Source organism: Cupressus sempervirens, chromosome 6, assembly GCF_028749045.1.
Source record: "Cupressus sempervirens isolate cs-2001-9-10 chromosome 6, ASM2874904v1, whole genome shotgun sequence".
In the NCBI taxonomy this organism is placed as follows: Eukaryota; Viridiplantae; Streptophyta; class Pinopsida; order Cupressales; family Cupressaceae; genus Cupressus; species Cupressus sempervirens.
The window spans coordinates 466,896,707-466,909,725 of NC_143123.1; the positions used below are offsets into that span (position 1 = coordinate 466,896,707).

The 13,019-nt window shown below is 36.3% G+C and overlaps 1 protein-coding gene across 2 annotated transcripts in view; it reads right to left on the reverse strand.

Annotated features, from left to right (window-relative positions):
* LOC149553077 (2-oxoglutarate and iron-dependent oxygenase domain-containing protein CP2-like) overlaps positions 1–13,019 on the reverse strand; it is a 140,709-nt gene that overhangs the window by 47,211 nt on the left and 80,479 nt on the right. For both annotated transcript variants that reach the window (XM_089788583.1, XM_089788582.1), the window contains exon 8: positions 8,970–9,088. In XM_089788583.1, the coding sequence (XP_089644709.1) occupies positions 8,970–9,088 (119 nt within the window). The remainder of the gene's footprint in view (positions 1–8,969; positions 9,089–13,019) is intronic.

The following is a 13,019-nucleotide window of genomic DNA, read 5'->3' on the forward strand; positions in this document are numbered from 1 at the left end:
ATCAGAAAGAAATTAAAGCACATTCTTTCGTCCATTTGGTAAAGCGCAATATGTTGCAACAAAATAGAGCGGAGAACTTGGTGTATGTGCATATTTCAACTTGCATCTTCTCTTGCACAAGAATAAAGAATACAAAAAAGGGGAAATGAAGATGTGAGTTATAAATGCAAATCTTGCAGACTTGGACGCTTCCACTTCTCAACTTGCACTTGCTGAATTTGAAGAATTTGACACCAATAATATTATTGGTGCAGCTGACCCCATTGGCCTTAGCATTGTTTGTGAATCAACCAATGCCAATGAAGAAGAAAATGATGATAAAGATAACAAGTGTCAATAAATTAGTAATCCATTATTTAAAAACTTGAAACAATGATACTTGAACTTAATGTTATGATTCATCACTTGACATTTTAATGTTTGAATCTCTGATGTTGAACTTGAAGTATATGATACATGATGGTATGATCATGATTCATTGTCATGTCCCCTTCCGCAAGCTAAATTCACAGTTGACACTTAGCCTATGTCGCACCCCAATAGGGATAAGTGTTTTAGCAAGCAGTGTCATTGGCATAGAAGTTGAGAAAAGATTTATTTTTACTATGTCACCTCAATTATTATAATCCTTCTGGTAGTGCCTTGGTGTTGCCCTCTTTTTCTTGCATGGCACCTTCTTTTTCCTCATCCTAGCTAGCAGCCATGTATCTCCAACATTACATTGTAATGCTTCCTGCAGTTAGGTGCATGCTTGTCTTTGGTAACGTCTCCACCGTGGGCGTTTGGTGGTATCGCAGTAAGGGAAGCATTTGAAATGATCTGGAAGGAGAATTTACGGAAATCATCTGCAACACGGGGAATAAGCAATCCTTGTACCATTGATTTGGACAAAATCCGAATATCAACATCATTGCATAGAGGCACTGTGACTGAAGATAGCAACCAAGCCTGTTGAAATTGATCGCCAATCTTATTTGATACTTAGACGTAGCCCCTAGTCAGTAAGGTTGGTCTCTAAATCAGTACCAAGCATTATATCAGGTGGAACTTCAGTCAGAAATTAGGAAGTTGTCGTGAGCAAGGTGTGTTTGTCATGACTAAGTAGGGAAGAACCCTTCATGGTCTAAGAGTCTGCAAATCATCTATTGGTCCAGACTTAGCCAATCCATTGCCCAAGAAGGAACAAAGTAGGAAGCATGAGACTTAATGAGAGCCATTATAATCACAGCATCAGAGTAGTCTCACAACTCTCATGAGGGTGATTCATTCTCACGGGGCAAATACAGAACTAAAGAGCTCCGTCAGAGTCCTAGTGATCCATCTGCAGCTATCAGCAACCAGCTTTACCAGTCTCTACCTCCGAACTAATTGTCCGGCAAGTCCATTATATAAAGTTATTTATTTTATATTAGACCCTGGTCATCCTTGATATTCCAAACTGATTTGAGCTATTTGAAGACTTTTTATTGCATTCTTTCATGTTAAGATATTGAAATAACAGTTTGGTCTTATGTTTATCATGATATTGAAATACTTTGTTTTCTTATAATATGCAGAAAAACCATGAATTGTTACTAGTAGACATCAGAATTGGATGAACAGTATAACTATAGAAAGGCAACAAATCTTATTTCATGTTTCGGACAGCTCACATTATCTCACAAGTGTAACCAATAACCTGAGGATATTACAGTGATATCAGAGCAGAGAACCTGCTGCCTTGGGGATTTTCATTTTGAATGCACCAGTACAATAGAGACCCACATGGAATTTGGAGACCCCCACAAACTCCCGAGGGCAGAATAGCTTCAAAGATCGTTGGAGTAAATTTGATGGCTGAAAGGGCTCCAAATGTCATTGAGGAAGTGGATAGAGAAGCAAGGCAAACCCTAAGTGCTCTGAGAGATGGACAAAACCAGGTTGCTAAAGTTCTGCAGCAACTTACACAATCTATACAACGAATGGCCACTGGGCCTAGAAGACCCCAAAGCCATTACAGTGTGGGTGATAGTGTAGTTGGATCACCACGAGACAGAGAAACACACACTTGAACTACAGACATGCCTTTAATGCTAGTTCTTGTTGAACATCATGATGAGGTTGTTAATGTTGGAGCTGTAGGAGACATTCCTGATGATGTTATGACTAAATATGTTGAATGGGATTTGTTTCCAGACAATATGAAGGCTCTTGGTAGTCTTTGGTGATATCCTTCCTGGTATACCTCTTGACCGTGGATTTGAGCATGTGATAGAGTTGGAAGAGGGTGTGAAGCCAATCATTACAACACCCTATCGTCACCCTAGACACTACAAGGAAGAGATAGAGATGACCATACGACAGTTACTTGACATGGGGCATATAAGGCCAAGTTCTAGTCCATTTGCTTCATTGGTGGTTTTGGTTAAGAAAAAAGATGGAACTTTCCGAACATGTATTGACTACAGGGCATTGAATAAGAGGACCATTAAGAAAAGGCATCCAATACCCCATATTGATGAGTTGTTAGATGACTTGCACGGAGTTGTCAACTTCTCTAAGATTATTTTCGTTCTGGGTACCATCAGATTAAGGTTCGTGAAGAAGATGTACATAAGGCTGCATTCAAATGCCACTATGCCACTACGTGTTTTTGGTGATGCCTTTTGGACTCACCAACCCTGTCATGTATGAATCATATATTCAATAAGCAATTGCATAAGTTTATTCTAGTGTTCTTCGATGACATTCTAATTTTGAACATGACATGGGAGGAGCACTTACAGCATTTGCATGAGATTCTAGGGATCATGGAGCAGCACTTAGTGTTTGCTAAAGAATCCAAATGCGAGTTTGGTTTAACAGAGATTTTGTACTTGGGACATGTGATTGGGGTTAATGGGGTGAAGGTTCATCAAGAAAAGATCCAACCTATCCTAGATTGGCCACCCACAAAAGAATGTGTCGAACTTAAGGGGATTCTTGGGCTTGTGCTCTTACTACAAGAGGTCTCTGAAGAGATTTTCATAGCTTTTAGCATCACTTATGGATCTTAAGAAATCAGGGGCTTCTATGTGGTCTGCAGATTTGGAGGTGATATTTGACACAGTTAAGAAGCTTATGAGTACGTGGTGTTAGTACTACCTAATTTCAATAGACCATTCATCTTGGAGTGTGACACTTCAAGTGATGGTATTGGTGTTGTACTTATGCAGGACAGACATCCTATTGCTTTGAGAGTAGGAAATCGGAAGATCATGAGAAGTTGTATTCCACTTATGATAAGGAGATGCCAGCTATCATGCATGATCTAGCTAAGTTCAGACTGTATCTAGTGGGTGGATGTTTTGTAGTCAAGACTGATCATAATAGCTTGAGCTTTTTCTTGGCTCAGAAGGAACAAAAGTGGATTATCAAGATCCAAGCTTACAATTTTGATATTGAGTATATCAAAGGGAAGAACAACGTAGTTGCAAACGCTTTACCAAAAGACCAACTAGTGCTTCATGTTGTGCTATGTCAAAGATTTCAGCTGATTGGAAGTCTCAACTATTAGCTAAGTATTCCAAAAACACCTTCACTTGTGAGGTTATGGATGGACAAATTCAAGATGACAGGTACAGGGCAGTAGATGACGTTATTTACTACAAAAGAACAGGAGTTACTTGGTTCTTGAATCCAAGTTAAAGGAGCAGATTATGCATGCCATTCATGACAGCCCTACAACAGGCCAGCCTGGGCATTTTAAGACCTACAAGCAAATACTTGAGAGGTTCAACTAGAAGGGTCTTAAGGACGATTCCTCTCCCATGTTAGGAAGTGTTTGTCTTGTCAAACAAAACAAGTCAAAAGATGTGCACCCTGCTGGTTTATTGCAGCCCCTGCCAATTTCCGAACACAAGTGGGAAAGTATATAAATGGATTTCATCACAGGGCTTCTGAAGCTTTAGGGCAAAGACAACATTTTTGTCGTGGTAGACTAACTTACAAAGAATGCACATTTCCTTGTAGTAGCAACAAATTGGACATCAAGTAGCAACATTATTCTTCAAGGAGGTTTTTTAGCTACATGGTCTACCCATGACCATTGTCAATGATAAAGTGAGTAAGTTCCTTAACATGTTTTTGCAGGAACTTTTCAGACTTATAGGGACTCAACTTACACCCAGTACCAGCTATGATCCTTAGACAAACGGTCAAATGGAAATAATGAATAAGTGGATAGAAGGTTACCTCCATAATTACATTTCGGGACAGCAATGAGCATGGACCAGATGGTTACATTTGGGTGAATACTGCTACAATTTCACTTCTCATATCACCATTGGTATGTCACCTTTCAGGGCACTTTATGGGTATGACCCCTATTCTTTTGTGGACTTAGTCTTAGCAGATAGTTGTACACCATTGGCCAAAGATTGATTGCAGGAGTAGCAAGATATTGTATCCGCTCTTAGAGAAAATACGTTGTGTGCTCAAACGTGGCAAAAGATCAATGTTGATCGGCACCGAGCTAAGAGAGTTTTTGAGGTTGAGTAAATGTGTTTTCTACAGCTCCAACCATACAAGCAAAGAGCATTGAAAAAGAGTGTGACCGACAAAATCAAGCCTAAATTTTATGGGCCTTACAATGTGATAAGGAAAATTAGAGAAGCAACATATTAACTAGGACTACAATTAGAAAGCTAGATTCATAATATCTTTCATGTTTCTTGTCTAAAGAGGGCATTGGGATAGCATGTTACTGCATTGTCGAGGTTACCTTTGCTCGATGAAGAGAGTAAGTTTGAGCTAGTATCTGCAGAAGTACTAGACACCAAAGAAAGGCAATAGAAGGACTATTATAGCATATCTGGTTAGATGGGTCAATCTGTCGGCTAAAGATGCTAAACGGGAAGGTGGTCAGATTCTCCACCACCCAGCTAATTAATTGCTTGGGGACAAGCAATCCCAAGAAGGGAAGACTATCATGTCCCCTTTTGTAAGCTAAATTAGGAGTTGACACTTAGCCTATTTCACACCTCAATAAGTATAAGTGTTTTAGCAAGGGGTGTCTTTGGCATAGATATTGAGAAAAGATTTATTTTTATTATGCCACCTCAATTATTATAATCCTTCTGGTAGTGCCTTGGTGTTGGCCTCTTTTCTTCCATAGCACTTTCTTTTTCCTCATCCTAGTTGGCAGTCACATCTCTCCAGGTTTACATTGTGAGGGAAGCATTTGAAATCATCTGAAAGGAGAATTTACAGAAATTGTCTACAACACAAGGAACAAGCAATCTATGTACCATTAATTTGGAGGAAATCCTAATATCAACGTCATTGCACAGTCACTATGATTTAAGATAGCATCCGAGCCTGTTAAAATTGATTGGTAATCTTGTTTGATACTTGGGCCTAGCCCCAAGTCAATACAGGTTGGTCTCTAAATCGGTAACCGAGTATTATATCAAGGGGAACTTCAATTAGGAATTGGGGAGTTGTCATGAGCAGGGTGTGTGTGTCGTTACTAAGCAAGGAAGGACCCTGCATGGTCTAAGAGTTTGTGAATCATCTACATGTCTAGACTCAGCCAATCCATTGCCCAAGAAGGAACGGAGTGGGAAGCAGGAGGCATAATGCGAGCCATCATAATCACAGAATCAAAGTAGTCTCAGAACTCCCGTGAGGGTGATTCATTCTCACGAGTGAAATACAAAACAAGACAGCTCCATTGCAGTCCTGATGATCCATCTGCAGCTATGAGCAACCAATGTCTACCTGCGAACTAACCGTCTGAAAGGTCCATTATACCAAGTTATTTATTTTATATTAGAGCCTCCTCATCTCTGATATTCGAAACTGGTTTGAGCTATCCAAAGACTTTTTATTACATTCTTTCTTGTTAAGATATTGAAATACCAGTTTGGACTTATGTTCACCATAATATTGAAAGTCTTTGGTTTCCTATGTTATGTGGAAAACCATGAATTATTATTAGTAGACGTCAGAATTGGATGAACAATATAACTACAGATCACTTAACGATATTACATTCATGATGCTATGATTACAAGTTTATGGTGTTCTTGTTGTTTTAATGTTATTATGATACTTAGGAACATTCTAATCTTAACTCATGCTTCCAAGCTGCATAATTATATATATAGATATATAATTTGAATATGTTTTTGTACCAACGACCAAAACAAAGCCAAACCCCTTTTGAAAAATTTTCCATATCGGCTAAGCAGCTCCTCGAACCTAAACCCAAACAAACAATTTAGAGTTTAATCAAAAATACAATTGTAATAATGTTTGCAAAATTAGTCACATGTTTTTATTTGAACTCAAAACCCTAAAAAATCAAAGTCAAAATTTGCAATGCTCAGTAGCTAGTAAGTTATATAAAAGCCAAAATAATAGTTGAAATCATATCTTTAATGCCACTTGATATAGTACTTTTTGGGAAAAAATGCAAAAAATTGTAAGACAGGCTAGACTCTACTATTCTAAGGGGTCGTAGGAGGCCCCTAAAATTCTATGGGGTGTGTGTGATTGGTTGATCAATTCCCAATAATAGATGCAAGGGGTAACTACAAATAGATATATAGAGGGGAACATGACATCAGCCTTAGCGCCCTTAAAATAGTAGGAAGGGGAAATAGGGTGGGCACTATAGGGAGGGCCAAATGTGGGCAAGCAGTCAATTTCCTCTCCCCTTAGTCAAGCACTTTGTTCCTCTATTGAAGACACCACTCTCTCAAAGTCTACGTATATTTTAGCCCAATTATTAAATACCCTGATTTCTTCTTGTTTGTTAGGTCAATAGTTTGAAAATTGCCTACTTTCTACACTCAATGCTATGCCTTATGTCAAGTGCACACTAGATATGTTTAGTTGCTCAACTAATGAGACCATAACTTGATATCCCAAAAGACATAACTCTATAACACTAATCCAACACTACTTTTATGTCGATTAGGATATCGCTTATTTCTTCCCCTCAAAGAGCTAGCTAAAAGGTAAGATTATCAAGAGGGTGGGACACCCTTGCTGGAAAAAGACAAGGAGGCTGAATAGACGACACTATTCCACCCAAGAGTCAAGTGCTCCTGACTAGACTACACATGATAATACCGAAAATATGTCACTTTATATAAAGCTAACCTACTCAGAAATAGTGCTTGAGTAACACTCTTAAACAAATAGAGTAGGACCTCATTAGAGTTGGCCTAGAAAGAGATGACTAGATATTGATTGAAAAGAGAATATGGATGTATGAACTTAAGAACAATTTGAGGGAGTGGTCTTCGCAAATCAAAACATAATAGTATAAATTCACTATAATAACCTATGTTGTTTGCCGACATCGACACGTTTTGATGACTAAGTTGTGTTTTTGTTCTTGTAGTCAAGGTTCAAACCTTGTTGGGATGCTATTGTTGAATATTCAAATGGTAATGAGGTCTCCCATTTGTAGCCTCATAAGTTAAAAGCTTTGGGTGTTTACCCCTCAAAAAAAATTAAAAAGAGTTTACAACAGTTTGGATGCAATCCACTTGTTTATTTATTGTCATAGAGAACTCGAGTGTCGGGGAAGGACCCGAGCGGAGCTCACACCAAACTCCCTTAGAACCAAAACCCGCATCACATCAGGATTGGAATCTAAGCAATTTCACAAGGATGCGAAACTTAGGTATGTGATATGTATTTAACTCAAACTTTAATTTATATATGATGGAAATCAATAATATGTTCCACAAATTCAATGTATATGTGTTTTTTTATGAATATTTTAAGAAATTATATATTTTCAAATGTTCAATAAATTTGTTCAGTTGTTGTTGAGTCCTAAATTTGTAAAAAAATTGGGCCAAAATATTTATTGCTGAGTAATCAAATTGCAATGCATTGACCAGAACTGATCCAATTATGACCCTCTTATAATTTTGAACAAATAACTTCCATGTAAGTCTATACCCTCCACTTGAGAAAAATCCTTTAATACAACCTCTCCTTGTAACTTTGCAAGGATCGATCAGCTTTTTACTCCAGTTCGTGGACTTGTTTACATCAAATGAGTATCTTTATTTATGGTGATTTAACAAGAACCCAGCTTTTCTTATTCATCATGGCATCAGATTCCACCTATGTAGTCCTTTTCCACACGTTTCTCACTTGCTTCAATAAGGCATCATTGAATTTCATACATCATACACTATTACTATTTCATAGCTCATTTATCTTAAGAATCTTGCAAGAGCTTAATTTGGATCCATCTATGATAGATTAGTACCTCGAGGATCAATTCTTTATAGGAACAGCCAAATGGTAATACCCGCCAGCAACCCTATTCATAGATATTTCAGCCTTAACATCCTAATTGTAAGGCATTTGGAGTATTCAACTGATTTTGTAACAGTCAACCATACTATTAACTAGCTTTTAGCTACAGCTAAGTAATAAGTGCCACCCAGTTCATAACTCCCACCACCAACCCATGATCATAATATATATTCTATGGTCATATATAAAGTCAAAGTTTATGTATAGTCTGCAATCATATCAAGCTGACATCTTTTAGCAGACAACTTGTGGACATAACTAAAGTGGTATTTTACATTAAAGCAAGATGCTTTCCATCTGGAAACTTTTGAGAAATCATTCACGTTATCAATCATAACTGTTCCTGACACAACTATTCATAATAAGCCAACTGTGACGTTTGACATGAGAAATATAAACATAAAGTGCTAATATCCAATTAAGGTGTGGAGAGGAAGACAGCAGGGTGGTAACCTTAAACATCATTAGAGGTGAGAGAATCACTTCAATTATACTTTTCACATACTTAATTGTCTTCATTCCAATGCCACAGATCAAACTGATGAAAATGTAAATGAAACTTTGTAACAGAAAACACAGAGAAATAGTATTTGCAACCATTGACACTCAATGCAATGAATAAAATAATCATTCCAAGGTGAATTTGTTATGCATGAGCATGCCTTCTACACCAAAGGATTAAATTAATCCTATAGCCAGAGGTAATGGCCAATGCTCCATGACGATGACGACCAGCATGCAGTACAGCTTGACCAGGAACATGAGAATAATTAGAAGTTTCCTGCCATAATGAAAAAAGTATAATTTAGAGACAATTCGAAACAATCCTCCCCAATAAACAATGCTTAAAAATTTAAAGCGAAAGATGAAATATTAAACAATTGATAAGAACAATAATTTAATCTTTTATTTAAGCTAGCCTTGAAAAGAGCTGCATGGTTAAGCTTTGGTCTTTATAAATTTTGCAAGAAAGACAATCAAACAACGAAATAATGTTTACAGAAGAATCAATTAAAATGCTGCTTATCTGTAAATTAACAGCAACGTTTTGTACTTTGGTCTGTAGTTCTGCCCAGAATAAATTTATATTATATTGTATAACTTGAGATATATTGGATAAGATAGAAACATGATGTGGACCTTTTCTTTCCCAATGCTTGTCGAATATGATAGCACTGGAAAGAATATACCAGGTAAGAATCTAATTGCACACAAATATAGGGATAGAAACTGTTGTCCTCCATTTTGTCATCACAAAATGGACGTAACAGTACAACACTTTTACAACTAAGTTTCGCATATCACTGAGTCAATTCACTATTTAATTAGCCAAAATTGATCAACCAATCATTCCCAATTCGTACGGTGAATCCTTTTACTAAAGGCTTTTGTCAAGCCTTTTCCGTTTTTTCATTTTATCAGTCTATGCTTGATTTTTGAAGCCTTCAAAGGCATTATTTGCGTTTTTGAGAATTTGTTTTCTTTAATCTTTTTTGTTTCGTTCAATCTCTTTCTTTCGGTTTTTCCTTCGATTAGGTATATCTTCGGGCTTAATCGGGTTTGTTAGTCAAAAGTTATGACCGTTTAAGTGCCCAAAAAGTGGACTCTCCAAGCTTAACTACATACTTGAAAAAATGGATGTTATATTCTAATGTTGAGTTGCACTTTTTGAAAAATATAATTTAAATTCGTTTATGTTTTTAAGTTACTTTATGACTTAAATTTATCACTTAAGTCATTAGAATGCACTTTATGCTATATTTTGATGTTGGGTTGCTTTATAATTTTTCACTCAACTATAGTTAACTATATAGTCTAATTTAATATTGAGATTTACTTTAATGTTTTGTTTAAAACATCTAAGTAAAGTGTTACCTTTAATTGAATATTTACACACAATATCTAAACTATATGGTGTAAATATTCTATTTGACCCCTTTTAGTGATTATCAATTAGACATGTGCTGAATAGAAAATTTAAGTTATGCAACTCAGTATCATGCAAATGCATCTAGAGAATGTGATTTAATTCTTGCAAGCAAATGCAAATAACCAAAATATGCAAAGTCCGATTTTGGCTTGTCCAACCCAAATGCATGATAAGTCAAAGCATATTTTAAAACATGCAATCACACCTGGACAGTGAGATTTGCACTTGAAGAAAAAAATTAAAACATGTCATTGCACTTGGAGAGTGTGATTTGCTCTTTGAGGGTGAGTGTTCGACATGGGCAAATGAAAAAACATATCTTAAAACATGCAGTTCCATCCCAAGAGTCTGATTTTTATTAAACATGTCTTTTTCAACTAAAATGTTGCATGTAAAGCCCCTCCAAGAATGTGATTTGCACTATAAACTCACTTTGCATATGCATTTTCTTCATGTGTTTCACCTTGGAGAGTCGGATTCTGCTCATACGAAGAAAGCATTGGAGTTGGAAGGAAAAATAAAACATAGGTTTGCATCCTATGAGTTCAATTCCATTGAGAGCATGCATTCCTCTAAAACATTACATATAATGGCATCTTTAGAGTGTGATTTGCACTAGAGGTCACAAATGCATGCATTTTCTCCTTACCCGTTTGCATCTCAATGGGGCATTTTGGCTTTTGAGTGCATGTAAATGCATGTAGAGTCCACATTTTCATCTTCCATGCCAAAAACATCTCATGTAAATGCATTTCTAGGATATGTTTTTCACCAAAAACACCCAATACATGCAAATCTATCAAAAATGTTTGCATGTAAAAGACTTTGGCAATCATGTTTTGCGTCTTCAAGCAAAAATGCCCATGTTATTGGGCCTCCTAAAACCGAATTGCTCCAAATACATTTGAAGGAAGAAGGTTGCAATAACATCTTGGTCTTTCATGCACAATAGTTTTCCCTTGCAGACCACGATTTGCATTAAAACTTCGAATTTTTTAAAGGCTCTTGGTTGTTGCATGTCTTTGCACTTGGACAACCCGATTTTGGAGAAAACTTATTCATCTAGACTTCTCTTTCCTCCAATTTTGGCAAAAAGGATCTTTTATTGTATGCAAGAAAGCTCTAATAAAATTGTGCAAGCGTAACTTTGATTGTGTAGTACTGCTTTGAAGAAAAGTGAATACAAAGAAACAAACGGAGCTGAAACTTTGATTGAGAGCAATTGTGATAGTACAAATTAGAAGCTTTGACTATAATTTATGTCTGTTATCTTTGATTCATCTTTTTATTGTGTGTTTAATAATAGAGCATAGCGAATTAAGAAGCACTCGAAGCTGAAGCTTTGAATAGGAGCGATTGTAGTGATACATAGAATAGAAGCTTTGACTGTAGCTTGTATTGCCATCTCAAATTCACAAAAATAGTTAGAATACTTTTGGAAGTCTTTGCGCTCCAACGGTAGAGGTTTTTCTTTAAAAACAGATTAAAATGGGACTTAGATCCAAACCAATACGCTTTCCATAAGCCTTTAATAGAATTGTTTATCAGTATCACCGTTTCTAGCTATTAGCTATAAGTGTAGTTAGAGATTTAATTATTCCGATTACTCGTTCCACAGGTAAGTGGATTCTTTCCTGAAAGATATGAGGAAAGGATATTAGTAACACCCCTTACACAATTTCTCACCTTCTTGTTTACCTTGAGTTGATCCAAGGAACTATGAGAAAGGGCAGCCTTCCCTTAAAGGTAGAAGAGGCTTTGTCTCATACGTTGTGGCTAGTCTACTACGATTGGATTTGAACAAATTGTCAGTTGCAAAATATCCACCTAACAGAAACCATAACCAAATTAAGGTAAATAAGAAAGATTTTGACTTGAAGGTAAGATAACAAGAGAATTGTTATGTTATTAAAGCCACAAGATTTTCTGATAAAAGATAGAAGAAACTTATGTAGTACAAAGCATAGAGTTTGGCAAGTACCATGTAGAAAAATGTATTACTAGACAACTTTTGTATCCATGGATATAAAGCATATATGTCATACAAGCAACTGGGGGTAGATGGAAAGATAAGGGAGGTGTGTTGGCCAGGGGTATGGACAGACAAACCTCTGATTATCATAATTCAATCAAAACCAACATTTCCAAAATCAAGTACACAAGCATAACTTTAATAAGAAAGACAAAAAAAGTAGTGATCATCAAGAACTCTGTAACTTCATTAAGATAATTAATTAAGTAGTCCTACAACTTGAAAAGCCTTCTTTAATTAGTTGATTTAGTTATACAACAAAAGTAGAGGTATTGGTAGTGGTAGTGGTGGTGGTGGTGGCACTTGATAGAGTTCGGGTTCGAAGAACCAATTTGCTTGTACAGCAAAAATTTGAAATGGGGTTTGGGCTCATTTGGGTTCGTTAATACAAAAGTATGTATATACATACATATACATATACATATGTATGCAACCAAGAAGAATGAATTAAGAGTAGAATGTTGTGTATCACAAAAACAACAAAAAAAAACTATGAACTTGTAATCATAACATCATATCTATTATCAACACCAAAATATTAAATAATATTGAGTCCAACTATCATTATTTTGACTTTCAACAATTAAAACTTTATACTAGATTTTAATCATTTAATGGATTATCTAAATCTTCGTCTTCTTCTTTTCATCATCAAAGCCATCAGTTGATTCAAAAACAATGCCAATGTCAATGGGATCAGTTGCACTAATAACATTCCTGCTTTCTAAGTTGTCAAATACTTACTATTTT